Source organism: Trichomycterus rosablanca, chromosome 3 (genome assembly GCF_030014385.1).
Source record: "Trichomycterus rosablanca isolate fTriRos1 chromosome 3, fTriRos1.hap1, whole genome shotgun sequence".
Lineage (NCBI taxonomy): Eukaryota > Metazoa > Chordata > Actinopteri > Siluriformes > Trichomycteridae > Trichomycterus > Trichomycterus rosablanca.
Window position 1 is genome coordinate 23,292,823 of NC_085990.1, and position 15,864 is coordinate 23,308,686.

The window sequence follows — 15,864 nt, forward strand, 5'->3', positions numbered from 1 at the left end:
GCAAAGTCTGATTGTTGAGGAAGAGCGACATCCCATTATCCTCAATACACATTTTAGCCAAAAGGTTTTATTAGAGGATAAGCAGGAGAACAGCATGTCCTTCTCTAAAGCCTTGTTTCCCAAGTATAAGACCAGACCATACCCTTTAACCATGTGCTTAAAGAAGAGGGAACCCAATCTTAAGTCTTCAGAGGCATTAATCTCTAATAAGCTGGTGTGTAGCTTTTGTTCATAAATAGATTGATACATAGTTCATACATAGATATATACATATTGTGTTAAATTACTTTTCCATTTTTGTGTTTGAATTTGGCCCAAATTTTATAGTAAATGCCTGAAAGTTAAGACTATAATACTATTCAACCTAATCTTTGGATTTTTTTTTCTTAAAACTTGTGTGTACACAGGCCAATAAGGATTCAGGAACTGTAATTAAATCGCTTCTGGAGGCTTGTGGACCCTCAGGGTTTCAATGTGGACTTGTTGAGCTGGTGGTTCAGAGGGTCTATTTCTCATCTGTCACACACTCCTCTCTCACAACCTCACTTGGACACAGAATGCTCAGCAAGTGTCTCCCTGGACCAAAACAGCAGCAAAACATTGGCAGGTATTGTACTCCTAAAGTAAGCTTTAAGATACCTTTCCCTATTGCCTTGGGGTGATCTGAAAAGCTCCTAAAATTGGTTAATCTAAAGGTCAGATTAGACGGTATATATGCACACACAAGGAATTTGTTTCTGGCTGGTTGATAGCTCAGGACATTATACAGACAATACAGTTTACAGACAAAACAATATACATACATGCTATAATGTACTGATTTTTTTTTACATGCAAACATAAATGTACATGTATACAAAAATAGAAAAAGTATAGTGTTTCTTACATTTAATTGGCTTTTATTTCATTGCACACAGTATGAACCCAATATATTTTATGTTTAGTCTGGTCAGCCTTATTGCACTTAATATATTAATATTTATCCATTCCTGTTTTTTAGGTTTACAACATTTTTCAAAAAAGTTGGGCTGGTATAGCATTTACCGCTTTGTTGTGTTGCCATTTCTTCTCACAACACCTGAAAGTTGTTTTGGCACCAAGGACACCAAGTGTCTAAGTGTTTCAGTTCTTATTTTTTCCCAGTCTTACTGCAAACACGTCTTAAGATGTGCAACAGTACAGAGTTGTCATTGTCACATTTCTCATTTTCAAATATTCCATGTATTCTCTGTTGGGAACAGGTCAGAACTGTGGGCAGGCCAGATCAGTACCCATACCCTCTTCTTCTACAGCCATGCCTTTGTAATGTGTGCAGCATGTGGTTTTGCATTGTTTTGTTGAAAAATGCATGGATGTCCCTGGAAAAGATTACGTCTTAAAGGCAGCACATGTTGCTCTAAGATCTCAGTATACTTTTCTGCATTAATGCTGCCATCACAGAAATGTAAATTACTTTTACCAAGGGCACTGACACAACCCCATACCATGACAGACCCTGGCTTTTGGACTTGCAGATAAGTCTCTGAATGGTCCTTTTCATCTTTGGTCTGAAGCACACGGCGTGTATTTCTTTCAAAAAAGAGCTGGAATACTGAGTCATCTGTCCACAGTACACATTTCCATTGTGTGCTGGTCCATCCCTAATGTCTCTTAGCCCAGATAACTTAATGTCGGTTTTGGACATCGTTAACATAAGACTTCTTTTTTGCACAGTACAGTTTTAAGTGGCTTTTGTATTGTAACTGTATTGTAGTGCTTATTGTAGTGGTTTGCAGAAGCAGTCCCTTTCCTATGTGGTTGAATCAGCTAATGACGGTTCTAGATGCAGTGCCATCTAAGATATCTGAGGTCACAGGTGTTTAGCTAATGTTTGCGCCCTTGCCCTTTACACAGTAAAGTTTTTCCAGATTTCCCTCCAAATCCCCTCCAAATATTCCTTTGAGGAACATTGTTTTTATCATTTTAATAGTTTTCTTACGCATTTGTTGACAAACTGAATTGCTTCCATCTCAACTTTTTGGAATGTGTTGCACGCCTGCAATGCAATAATGGATATACACTGATCAGCCATAACAATAAAACCACCTTCTTGTTTCTACACTCACTGTCCATTTTATTAACTCCACTTACCATATAGAAGCGTTTTGTAGTTCTACAATTACTGACTGTAGTCCATCTGTTTCTCTGCATGCTTTGTTAGCCCCCTTTCATGCTGTTTTTCAATGGTCAGGACTCTCTCAGAACCACTACAGAGTAGGTATTATTTGGGTGGTGGGTCATTCTCAGCACTGCAGTGACACTGACATGGTGGTGGTGTGTTAGTGTGTGTGTGCTGGTTTGAGTGGATCAGATACAGCAAGGTTGATGGAGTTTTCAAACACCTCAGTGTCACTGCTGGACTGAGGATAGTCCACCAACCAAAAATATATCCAGCCAACAGTGCCCTGTGGACAGCGTCCTGTGACCACTGATAACAAACAGCAGCAATAGATGAGCGATCGTCTCTGACTTTACATCTACAAGGTGGACCAACTAGGTAGAGGTGTCTAAAAGAGTGGACAGTGAGTGGACACGGTATTTAAAAACTCCATCAGTGCTGCTGTGTCTGATCCGCTCATACCAGCACAACACACACTAACACACCACCACCATGTCATTGTCACTGCAGTGCTGAGTATCATCCACCACCTAAATAATACCTGCTCTGTGGTGGTCCTGTGGAGGTCCTGACCATTGAAGAACAGGGTGAAAGCAGGTTAAAAAAGTATGTAGAGAAACAGATGGACTACAGTCAGTAATTGTAGAACTGGAAAGTGCTTCTATATGGTAAGTGGAGCTGATAAAAGGGACAGTGAGTGTAGTAACCAGGAGGTGGTTTTAATGTTATGTTGACCAGCCAAAACGTGAAATATTTTAAAAATGCGACAATATAAAACTGAGTATTTAATAATAAAGCACTAAAACATAACTAAACGTAGTATATATAAATAGCATGAGAACGAAGTGACAACATTTTTTAAATTGATTATAAACTATCCTAAATAATGAATATGGTCAAATATGTGTGAGACTGTGTTTGCACACCATTTGCTCAAAAAGTTTACAAGGTACATCTTTTCAGAGGACAATGCCCTTTCAATGCAGAAATCACAAACACCATTTCTGGAAACATTGGGACATTAAATGAAAAGCGATCACAAGATTTTCTTCAATCTTTATTTAACTGACAACAATACAAATAAATGATTTCCAATGTTTTTACTGATCAACTTAACTGAATTTTGTAAATATAAACACATTTGGAATTTGATGCCTGCCACTCCAACAAGTTGGGACAAGATAAGAGCAAAATAAGAGAAAAAAAAAAAACAATTATCCAGACTGTATCAGCGATAGGTGCAAAAGCCAACTGCTGTCAAGACATGGGGTAAATCGGTGCCCAGGGTATGGATTACTTACAAAACTGCAACAATTGTCCTCAATTCCCAAACTGTTAAAAAGTGTCATTAGTAGCAATGGTGATGGAGCATGATTCTAAACATGCCTCTGTTCAACTGTTGCAGGCATTTGATTGTAAATGTGTTTTTTATTTTTACAAAGTACAATGATCAGTGAAAACAACCGAAATCCTCTTTCTACTTTTATCAGTTTAATAAAGACTTAAGATAATAAACAAATTACATATTCTTTTTATTGCATTTAAAAAAATGTTATAAGTTTTCTGGAAATAATTGTAATTTTGTAATTTTAGTTACTTTTAATGACCTTATGACTAACCAACAAAACCCTTCCTTTTTGTTGAAACCCTTCTATTCTTGATAAGCAGCAAGTTTGTTTGGATTGAAATAGTTTGACTAACGCAACATACATCATACACATACATCCAGGGCTACCTGAGAGTGTCTGCTTATCACAGCACTATGTGTTTTTGAGATCAGTTTTACCCCATATTTGTATGTAGCAGAGCCCCTGTACATCACTTCATTTACATTACATTTACATTTTTGGCATTTAACAGATGCTTTTATCCAAAGCGACTTACAGTCTGAGCAATTGAGGGTTAAGGGCCTTGCTCAAGGGCACAACAGTGGCAATCTAGTCCAGCACCCTAACCCTAGTCCAGGCTACACCTGTCCTTATTGTGTGTTTTTTAATTATTATTATTATTATTTTTTTCTATCTATCTATCTATCTACAGTGTATCACAAAAGTGAGTACACCCCTCACATTTCTGCAGATATTTAAGTATATCTTTTCATGGGACAACACTGACAAAATGACACTTTGACACAATGAAAAGTAGTCTGTGTGCAGCTTATATAACAGTGTAAATTTATTCTTCCCTCAAAATAACTCAATATACAGCCATTAATGTCTAAACCACCGGCAACAAAAGTGAGTACACCCGTTCCTTAAGTGTCAATATTTTGTGTGGCCACCATTATTTCCCAGAACTGCCTTAACTCTCCTGGGCATGGAGTTTACCAGAGCTTCACAGGTTGCCACTGGAATGCTTTTCCACTCCTCCATGACGACATCACGGAGCTGGCGGATATTCGAGACTTTGCGCTCCTCCACCTTCTGCTTGAGGATGCCCCAAAGATGTTCTATTGGGTTTAGGTCTGGAGACATGCTTGGCCAGTCCATCACCTTTACCCTCAGCCTCTTCAATAAAGCAGTGGTCGTCTTAGAGGTGTGTTTGGGGTCATTATCATGCTGGAACACTGCCCTGCGACCCAGTTTCCGGAGGGAGGGGATCATGCTCTGCTTCAGTATTTCACAGTACATATTGGAGTTCATGTGTCCCTCAATGAAATGTAACTCCCCAACACCTGCTGCACTCATGCAGCCCCAGACCATGGCATTCCCACCACCATGCTTGACTGTAGGCATGACACACTTATCTTTGTACTCCTCACCTGATTGCCACCACACATGCTTGAGACCATCTGAACCAAACAAATTATTCTTGGTCTCATCAGACCATAGGACATGGTTCCAATAATCCATGTCCTTTGTTGACATGTCTTCAGCAAACTGTTTGCGGGCTTTCTTGTGTAGAGACTTCAGAAGAGGCTTCCTTCTGGGGTGACAGCCATGCAGACCAATTTGATGTAATGTGCGGCGTATGGTCTGAGCACTGACAGGCTGACCCCCCACCTTTTCAATCTCTGCAGCAATGCTGACAGCACTCCTGCACCTATCTTTCAAAGACAGCAGTTGGATGTGACGCTGAGCACGTGCACTCAGCTTCTTTGGACGACCAACGCGAGGTCTGTTCTGCGTGGACCCTGCTCTTTTAAAACGCTGGATGATCTTGGCCACTGTGCTGCAGCTCAGTTTCAGGGTGTTGGCAATCTTCTTGTAGCCTTGGCCATCTTCATGTAGCGCAACAATTCGTCTTTTAAGATCCTCAGAGAGTTCTTTGCTATGAGGTGCCATGTTGGAACTTTCAGTGACCAGTATGAGAGAGTGTGAGAGCTGTACTACTAAATTGAACACACCTGCTCCCTATGCACACCTGAGACCTAGTAACACTAACAAATCACATGACATTTTGGAGGGAAAATGACAAGCAGTGCTCAATTTGGACATTTAGGGGTGTAGTCTCTTAGGGGTGTACTCACTTTTGTTGCCGGTGGTTTAGACATTAATGGCTGTATATTGAGTTATTTTGAGGGAAGAATAAATTTACACTGTTATATAAGCTGCACACAGACTACTTTTCATTGTGTCAAAGTGTCATTTTGTCAGTGTTGTCCCATGAAAAGATATACTTAAATATCTGCAGAAATGTGAGGGGTGTACTCACTTTTGTGATACACTGTATCTATCTATCTATCTATCTATCTATCTATCTGTCTATCTGTCTATCTGTCTATCTATCTATCTCTCTATCTCACAGATTTATCAGATCTGTGCCTATCTACCCCACTATCAAATTTTTTTTTTATGGTCAGATCTGTGTAAACAGATTTTCCTGATTGGAACAGATGGCTACACACTGAAGAATGGAAGTGGGCAGAGTAAAGGAAGCTCAAAGAGTAATAGCTGGAACAAGACTTATGTAGAAGTCATTTGACTGCTTCCAGTAACTTGATCCCTGTCAGGTGCTCTTATAGTCACATTGTAAACATAAGAACATAAAGTTGTGGCATGGTGTATGTGTATCAGAAAGTAGAATATCATATGAAACATTTATGTCTTTACTAGACAGCTTCACAGTGGGGATGTTTATGCTCATGCAGGGACTACCACACAAACAACAGACACAAGTAATCAGCTGAGCCATCAACTGGCTCCAGACAGGCAGCCTGTCGCATACCTGTATTCAAGTCATAACCTGAACTCTCCTTTGCGGTCACTTCCTATATTATCATTTCTATTTCTCACTGTTTTTCCTCTGTATATGTTGTTGCACATACCTGCCATTATAGTATAAAACAGAGCACTGCAAAGAGCCTTATGTGCTTGAAGAAAAACTGCTCTTGGCTGCCTGGACACTGCTTTTATAAAAAAGGTTTTACTTGGTTTTCAAGTTATTTAGCTTTTGTTGCTTTGTTAATTTTTTTAAATATTTTAAATGTTTGTCTTTTTTAAGTTTTTTAACTACTCACTTGTTTAAGCTTTATTGCAGCTAGCTTTTAGAGAATAATTAGGTTTTGTTTGTGCTCCAGAAAATATTTAGTTTCAGTAAAAATCTGGGGAGCATAAACAAGCTGAAGACGCTCTTGGGTTAAAGAGAAAAGAGGAGGGGATGTTTTCAAGAACAGACTAGAACAACATGTGAAATGTGCTTTAGGTGTCTTATTACAGGAATGTTTATCACAAACTACATCCTCATTGGTGAATTCAGTGGCGGAAATAATCCCACCCACAATGTCCCTGCCAATCCTGTTTCACTGCAGCATTCTTATGGAGAGGGCTATCTCAGTGGGGTTGTGTGTATGTGTTGAACAAGCTCAGTGGTGTGCAGTTCCAGGAAGCACACCCAAGTTGCTGTGAATTTCTATGATTACTCACAATAGCAAATCCCTGCAGCTGGCCAATGGCAGTGGGCCTGTAGAGTCACTTACAGCTTTTTTTTCAATGGATTAAGTGCCACGGGGTGGGAGGCAGGAGTTTAGCTGTTTATGCAAACCTGTTCTGAGCGCATCTTAGTCTTCAGTCAATTTTTGCTCTGTCATCCCTTGTGATCTCTGGTTCCATTTAGAAACAAACAGACCTTAGCAAGCCTTACTGTTTATGACTTTCAACTCTTCAACCCTGTCTGTCTCTCCAGCTAGGACAGGTTGTCCAGATGTTTTCTGTGTCAAATATATTAGTGCATTTGGCCTGAACAACTTTCAGTCATTCAAAGGCATTTCTCAGACTCAGAACAGTGATCTTCTCATAAGTAGAAGTCTTACCAAAATTTCTTCAAGAGCATGTTGACTCATTTTGGAGTCACCCAGAATAGTATTCAAGAATGCTTGCCTCATTTGACCTAAATAAGGTTTGCATTTATAATTGGGAAATTAGGAAAAATATGCTAAAACATCCAAGGCTGTAGTTGACTGAATCATAAATTCTGCTATTTACCATATAATCCTGAAGAAGAATGTCTGGTTATCAGTCCATGATCTGATGCTCAGCTTAGCTTATCTTGTTATGCAATATGACAACTAATCAAAAATCAAGAACAAATCCACCCCTGAAAGGCTCAAAACACAAAATTAAGATTTTGGAGTGGCTTTATCAAAGTCCTCACTTATGCTTCTGTAACTCTTCATTGTGTGGAGTTTGCGTGTTTTCCCATTGTCTGCATGGGTTTCCTCTGGGAGCCCCAGTTTCTTTCCATATTCCAAAGACATGTCAGTTAGGTGAATTGAATATACAAAATTGCCTCTTTTTACATTTACATTTACATTTTCAGCATTTAGCAGACGCTTTTATCCAAAGCGACTTACACAATGAGGGTTAAGGGCCTTGCTCAGGGACCCAACAGTGGCAACTTGGTGGTGGCGGGGCTTGAACCGGCAACCTTCTGTTTACTAGTCCAGTACCTTAACCACTGAGCTATCACTGCCCTTAACCCTTTTTTATGTGATGTTTGATTTTGAACTTGAACTGATACATCATTTGAAACCTGTAACTACCTGTCCTGTCATTAATGTAATCAAAGTGTAAAACATGACATTAAAATCCTAATAACTAATAAGTAATTTCCCTAATAACTAATTGTTCCACGCTGAGCAGCAGTGGCTGCAGCCAAATGCTTTCATGGAGAAATTTTGTGTGTGAAGATTTATAAACCCTCTGTACATTACAACTGCTATTAGACACATTGCTAGGTTTTAGGTATAAACTACTAACTTCATCTGCCACCGCATTCCTGTATTATTAAATCTAGGACAAGGCCCCACCACAACTTAATTCTGTTGCCTTACTTATTCATTCAACTGCCTGTTGTATTTTGGATTATTTTTCATTGATATCATGGATGCTCAAATGTGTTCTAAGTGTAACAATTTTCAACTTCACTGCTAAAATCCTTAACGCGGAGTGTTTAATTGTGTAAACTTTTAAATCATTATTTTAATAGTTACTTTTGCCAAGTAAAATCTGATTAGCTTTAAATACATTTTCTCTTCTTTGTTTTGGCACCTATGGAAATCAAAAGATCAGCTTTGGTTCTTACACAATTTTTTTTATAAATACCAATGTGGTACAGCTTGGTGTCTATCAAAATTTACTCACCTTCATTATTAGTACATAAATGAGTTAAAGTGCATGGAGCTTAACGGATATTAATATTTTAATTCTGTACAGTTTTTCAGTGTTTTTTTCTCATTTCTCAGGTTTTGTATGCTGGTTCAAGATGTTTATGGTATGTTCGGTGAGGTAGAGTTACAGGATGTGTCTTCAGAGAAGGAGCTAAAACATTGGACAGAGCAGATGGAAGGAAGAGTATGTATAATGCAGGGACTGAAGGTGCTGCATCGGCTTACTCGAGAGAGGTAACACTCAGCCATACACATCACAGCCATACACCATACACTTACATTTCAAGCGTTATAAATGGTAATGTTACCTGTAATCTGTACAATTTAATTGATATACAAAATGAAATTGTTTAGAGGGGAAGAATAAAAATAAAAAAAATAAAAAATTAAATAACGTGATTGCGTAAGTGTGCACACTCTTTTATAATTGGGCATGTGGCTGTGTTTAGAATTAACTAATCATGGCGCTCAGGTGGCACAGCGGTAAAGTACACTAGCTCACCAGAGTTGGGGTTTTGAATACATCGTATCGAACCTCAGCTCTGCCTTTCTGAGTAGGCTGGGCGGCAGTATGAACAACAATTGGCTGTTGTTCTTAGGAGTAAGAAAGTCGGAGCATAGGTCCTCATAACTGGTGCGACTGCGGCCCCTGCTGGCTGACTGATGGCGCCTGCACAGGGCTGAGGAATAATGCTGATGGGGGTGTGGCCCTTGTGCACAGTGCCTGTCAAGTATATGAACTCGACTCGTGCGGGTGAAAAATGCACTATCTGTACTGACTGTGCGTACCGGAGGGGGCGTATGTCAGTTGAGAGGCATCCTCAGTCAGCGGTGAGGGGTCGAAACAGTATATCAGTATTTCTCCCCTAATCTAGTCGTGTCCAATTACCCTGAATGCGTATTAAAAGCACTTTAAATTTCTACAATTACTGACTGTAGTCCACCTATTTCTCTACATACCTTTTTAGCCTGCTTTCACCCTGTTCTTCAATGGTCAGGACCCCCACAGAGCAGGTATTGTTTAGGTGGTGGAAGATTCTCAGCACTGCAGTGACAATGAGATGGTGGTGGTGTTAGTGTGAGTTGTGCTGGTATGAGCGGATCAGACACAGCAGCACTGCTGGAGTTTTTAAATACTATGTCCACTCACTGTCCACTCTATTAGACACTCCTACCTAGTTGTAGATGTAAAGTCAGAGATGATCAATCGTCTATTGCTGTTGATTGAGTTGGACATCTTCTAGATCTTCAGCAGTGGTCACATGACGCTGCACGCAGGGTGCTGTTGGCTGGATGTTTTTGGTTGGTGGACTATTCTCAATCCAGCAGTGACAGTAAGTTTTTTTAAAAACTCCATCAGTGCTGATGTGTCTTATCTACTCATACCAGCACAACACACACTCACACACCATCACCATGTCAGTGTCTCTGCAGAGCTGAGAATTATCCACCACCCAAATAATACCTACTCTGTAGTGGGAGAGTCCTGACCATTGAAGAACAGGGTGAAAGGGGGCTAACAAAGCATGCAGAGAAACAGATGGACTACAGTCAGTAATTGTAGAACTACAAAGTGCTCCTATATGGTAAATGGAGCTGATGAAATGGACAGTGTGTGTAGATACAAGAAGGTGGTTTTAATGATATGGCTAATCGGTGTAAATTCCAGCTGTTTTAGTATGTTTTTCCTGACATGTATGTAGTTGCATCTTGCAACAAAAGTCAGGGTCTGCAATGAGGGCTCTCATTGTTGATTGTTGAAGTATACAGTGCAATGAAACACTGTGAAGACGGTTATCAACAAGTAATTAAAATAAAGCACAACAGTGACATTACCAAAAACTGAACATTCAGTGGGTATAAAAAATTACACACCCCTGTTAAAATGTCAGGTTTTTGTGATGCAAAAAACTAGACCAAGATAAATCATTTCCAGGTTATTTCCAAAGTTCACATCTGAATAAATGAAAAGCAAAAAATATAATGTGGCAGATAAAATTAATAGTTTTTACCTAAAAACATGGCAATGTGTAATTTAAAGCAGTTGTAACTTATAGAGAGCCAAGAATTTTCCGCTGACCAAATTCCTTTATGAAAGCATTTGGTTGCAGTCTTTGCAGGTAAAGATTAACATGCTGATTACCGAATTTTTTGTTACATCATTATGGCCTTTAGGCTACCAGGTGCAGCCTTGACTACTATGATCTTGGCCACTGGACAGATTGGACTAAAAAAAGAGTAAAACCTCTGCATATCTTAACTCGTTGGCTGCTTTGTTCATAGTATGTCAAGAATTTAAATAGAGTTCTTTACAAATGTAATCAAAAGGTTAGTAATGTGAAAAGTATACAATAATAAGAGGATATATTATAGGGATGTATCAAGGCATTTTTTAACTGATCGGTATCGGCTTTACTAAGGCCGATCCTAAGCCGATCCTTCGTTTTACGTCAGCATGTCCGCTGTGTGGAAATACTTTAAATTGGAAAGTGAAACAAGTCCAACAGCGAAGTGTAATGTCTGCAATGCGAGCGTTTCACGAGGCGGTAGGAGCAGAGCTTCATTAATTACTGTAGAATTTTACTATTTATATAGTGTGTGAGTCAAGGATCACACCGGTTTACAGAACAATAACTTTTAATCCAAGTCTTAAAACTTCAGGACCATAACACACAGCTTTTGCGAGTTTACGTGTTACAAGACTGAACGACATCTCAGTATCAAGCACTCTGACTGGCTTAGTTATGTAACCGCGCGTCGTAGTGATGCACTTGCTTAATAAAGAAATAAATACACGGGTATTCACAAGTTGTCGGGAGCATAACACTTTATTAACTTCTTCTGTTACGGTACCAAATAGCGGACAGCTAGAGTCGCGATGACTCTAGCTGTCCGCTATTTGGTACCGTAACAGAAGAAGTTAATAAAGTGTTAGCCAAGCACGCTGTTCCATGCACTATGGAAGCCCCAAAGGGTCAAAACACACTCACTTTGCATAGAAACGTCCTTCAAACCATTGTCACAATACAACCACAGAAAGGTTTGTTACAGTTACAACATGCATACAAGTCCGGTGGCTCATAAGAAACAAACCAGATATAATTTAACGAAAGATCTACAATTACTACCAATTTGATACGGCACCTAAAAAATAAACACTCAGTCGAATACAGTGAGTTTATTATTATATGATGAAAAGAGGAACCGGCTGTCCGCTAACACGGCAGAGATGCTGATTTTCCTCAAAAAGAACCTTCACTTCATTTTGAGTGTTCTAGTTTTACTACTACAATGCTGCACTAAGTTTGTTTACTTTTATTTTGTAAAAATAAAAGAACATTAAGCAATAGCTTGGATGCAGGCAATTTTTTTTCCTACAGAACTGCAGAGCTATTCAGTTGTTAAACATGTACATTGGATTAATTTGAATAACTGTAATGTACTTGAAGTGTGCACTGTGTGAACAGTATTATCTAGTTCTTATCTAGACAATATCTAGAAAATACAAGTATCAGTTTGAGACTTGGTATCGGATTGGGATCAAAATTAATTATCGGGATCGGGAACAAAAAAACGTGATCGGGAACAAAAAAACGTGATCGGGACATCCCTATGTTATACAGTGGGGAAAATAAGTATTTGATCCCCTGCTGATTTTGTAAGTTTTCGCCCTTACAAAGACTTGAACAGTCTATAATTTTTATGGAAGGTTTATTTTAACAGAGAGAGACAGAATATCAACAACAACAACAACAAAAAAAACATTAAATAAAAGTTATAAATTAATTTGTATTTAATTAAGGGAAATAAGTATTTGATCCCCTACCAACCAGCAAGAATTCTGACCCCCACAGACCGGTTATGTGCACAAAAGGCACACAAATTAGTCCTGTCCCTGTATAAAAGACACCTGTAACAGAATCAGTTTCTTCCATTCAAATCTCTCGACCACCATGGGCAAGACCAAAGAGCTATCAAAGGACGTCAGGGACAAGATTGTAGACCTGCACAAGGCTGGAATGGGCTACAAGACCATCAGCAAGAAGCTTGGTGAGAAAGAGACCACTGTTGGTGCGATAATTCGAAAATGGAAGAAATACAAGATCACAGTCAATCGCCCTCGCTCTGGAGCTCCATGCAAGATCTCACCTTGTGGGGTAAGAAAGATTCTGAGAAAGGTGAGGTCAGCCCAGAATTACACGGGAGGAGCTTGTCAATTATCTCAAGGGAGATGGGAGCACAGTCACCAAGAAAACCATTAGTAACACACTTCGCCGTAATGGATTGAGATCCTGCAGTGCCTGCAAAGTCCCTTTGCTCAAGAAGGCTCATGTACAGGCCCGTCTGAAGTTTGCCAATGAACACCTGAATGATTCCGAGAAAGCTTGGGAGAATGTGATATGGTCAGATGAGACCAAAATTGAGCTCTTTGGCATCAACTCCACTCGCCGTGTTTGGAGGAAGAGAAATGCCCAGTGTGGATGGTGTTCTTGGGGTCATATCCAGCATTTCTCTGCTCCCAGCTTCCTTGAGATCATTGACAAGCTCCTCCCGTGTAATTCTGGACTGACCTCACCTTTCTCAGAATCATTCTTACCCCACAAGGTGAGATCTTGCATGGAGCTCCAGAGCGAGGGCGATTGACTGTGATCTTGTATTTCTTCCATTTTCGAATTATCGTGCCAACAGTGGTCTCTTTCTCACCAAGCTTCTTGCTGATGGTCTTGTAGTCCATTTCAGCCTTGTGCAGGTCTACAATCTTGTCCCTGACGTCCTTTGATAGCTCTTTGGTCTTGCCCATGGTGGTCGAGAGATTTGAACAGAAGAAACTGATTCTGTGACAGAAGTCTTTTATACAGGGACAGGACTAATTTGTGTGCCTTTTCAAGTCAAGTCAAGTCAACTTTATTTATATAGCGCTTTTTACAATCCAGGACCAACAGATACAAAAACCCCTTTTGTGCACATAACCGGTCTGTGGGGGTCAGAATTCTTGCTGGTTGGTAGGGGATCAAATACTTATTTCCCTTAATTAAATACAAATTAATTTATAACTTTTATTTAATGTTTTTTTTTTTTTTTTTTTTTTTTTTTTTTTTTTTTTTATAAATATTCTGTCTCTCTCTGTTAAAATAAACCTTCCATAAAAATTATAAACTGTTCAAGTCTTTGTAAGGGGGTAAACTTACAAAATCAGCAGGGGATCAAATACTTATTTTCCTCACTGTATATAACGCTAAAAACTTGTTAATTGACGTGTGATTAAATCAGCAACCTGAGTGTGTGTATAAAAGTTAAAAATAATATGAAGTCGTGTCTGACGTTTATTGCCCCCAGTGTAGGCTTCAAAGCTAGTATAATCCTGAATGTGATGAAAAAATTAGTGAAGAAAAAAATGAGTTATACATTTTAGAGTATATTTTATTTACACCAAAATGATCACATGTCTAAATGCTTAATGTACAAGTTGCTTAGAGGATAAAAAAGCCCTAAACATTACATAAAAATAATCTGTGTATAGTGAAAAAAGTATAGACAAAAGGAATTCCTGTTTAAAAGCATGCTGCTTTATCTATAAAACATAAAGGCGCTGATGTGTGAAATCTGCTTACATGGCGGATACTGGATGAATTTTAATGTGCAAAAGCATCGAAACACAGACCTTAAGACATATCTGGACAGATGTTTTAAATTTAATTGATAAATTTACTGATTTAAAGGTGACTTTCTGTACTAAAGCCACATATTTGTTTTGATTTAATACATGCTTTAGTACAAACCCAAGATATTACCATCTTCCGTTTATAAACATACGTCTTTATATCTCATTTAAAATAACGCAATAAGGCACATTTTGGCATTTGTTTTAGAAATCACCAATTTAGCTGGTGTTAACATGATTCTTATTCATAGCATTTTTCCATTGCCAGTTTTTATCATCTCCCACTGATGTTTATTGTGTTTGTCAAGACTCGGTTCTCAAAAATCTTCCAAAGCATGCCCCCTTTCAGTTGTTCTTGTTGTTAATCTCAGCACTTTTAAACTGTCTGGCTGGACTGGAAGAAGCAGTTAGACAAGGCAAGTATGAGCTAGCTTAGGATTAAGAGGCTGCAGAACTGGTTCGCAACAATAAGTCTATACTTTGCTTAAACGGATATATACATGCTTCACTCTTCCTAAAGGTTTTTCAAAGATGCATGCCTGTGTTCTGTATTTGCTGTTTGCAAAATAAATTTACCTGCAGTTATTTGGTTGTTGGCAACATTAGGCTAAAGAAGACATCACCATAAACACACATAATAAATTCATACATCTTTTTTTGACTTACTTTGCTGTTTGCTTTTGTAAGGTACTACATTACCAGGATTGTAAATTAAATTATTTCCAATTCACTATGTACTACACACATTACTACTAATGAATTCCAGATTTTCAGCTTGGGCTCTTATCATGGCCTTCTGTCCTCTTGAACTTTGCACTACATGCAGCACTACAGCCACCATTAGGGGTAATACCCAAAAGTGTATTTACCAGATTGTGTGGTATGAGATAAACATTAATACTTCCTTTTAGCCTTAACTCAATTTTTTTTCGACTTGTTAGTAGTTAACCTAACCCCGTCTATTGCCAACGCCAAAAAAACAAAAGAAACCTTTATTTAAATTGTCTAAAAACAAATCCTCCTTTCATTTCTCTCTACCCAGCTGTACTGAGCTCTTCGGTATGATTGACAGTTTGTGGCCACCATTGGTTTCTCTAGATGCTTATGGAGAGGGTCCATGTCAGACTGTAAGTAACAATACAGTTTTATTAGCAAGAATGTTGTTACTGCCCAGTGTAACACTGGTAACTCGTATTATGATGCTATTCCAAATCTGTTTTATTAAACAGTGTGCCATGCTGTACCTAAGATATGTGTAAAACTAAATGTATTAAATGTAATACATTTACAGATATATAAACTTATTGGGGTGATATTTGTGAAAAAAGAACAGGTTCACAGTATTTGTATGAATTGGACATTGCTTTACAAAAAAGGTTTTGCAAGATAAACTAATTAAACCTTTTGGAATTAGGCATTGTTACTATCAAATGTGGT

The 15,864-nt window shown here is 38.6% G+C and overlaps 1 protein-coding gene across 4 annotated transcripts in view; it reads left to right on the top strand.

The window, feature by feature from the left end:
• spidr (scaffold protein involved in DNA repair) overlaps positions 1-15,864 on the top strand; it is a 62,455-nt gene that overhangs the window by 36,357 nt on the left and 10,234 nt on the right. For all 4 annotated transcript variants that reach the window (XM_062991090.1, XM_062991086.1, XM_062991089.1 and 1 more), the window contains exons 9-12: positions 1-214; positions 408-607; positions 8,841-8,999; positions 15,470-15,554. In XM_062991090.1, coding sequence (XP_062847160.1) covers positions 1-214; positions 408-607; positions 8,841-8,999; positions 15,470-15,554 — 658 coding nt within the window. The remainder of the gene's footprint in view (positions 215-407; positions 608-8,840; positions 9,000-15,469; positions 15,555-15,864) is intronic.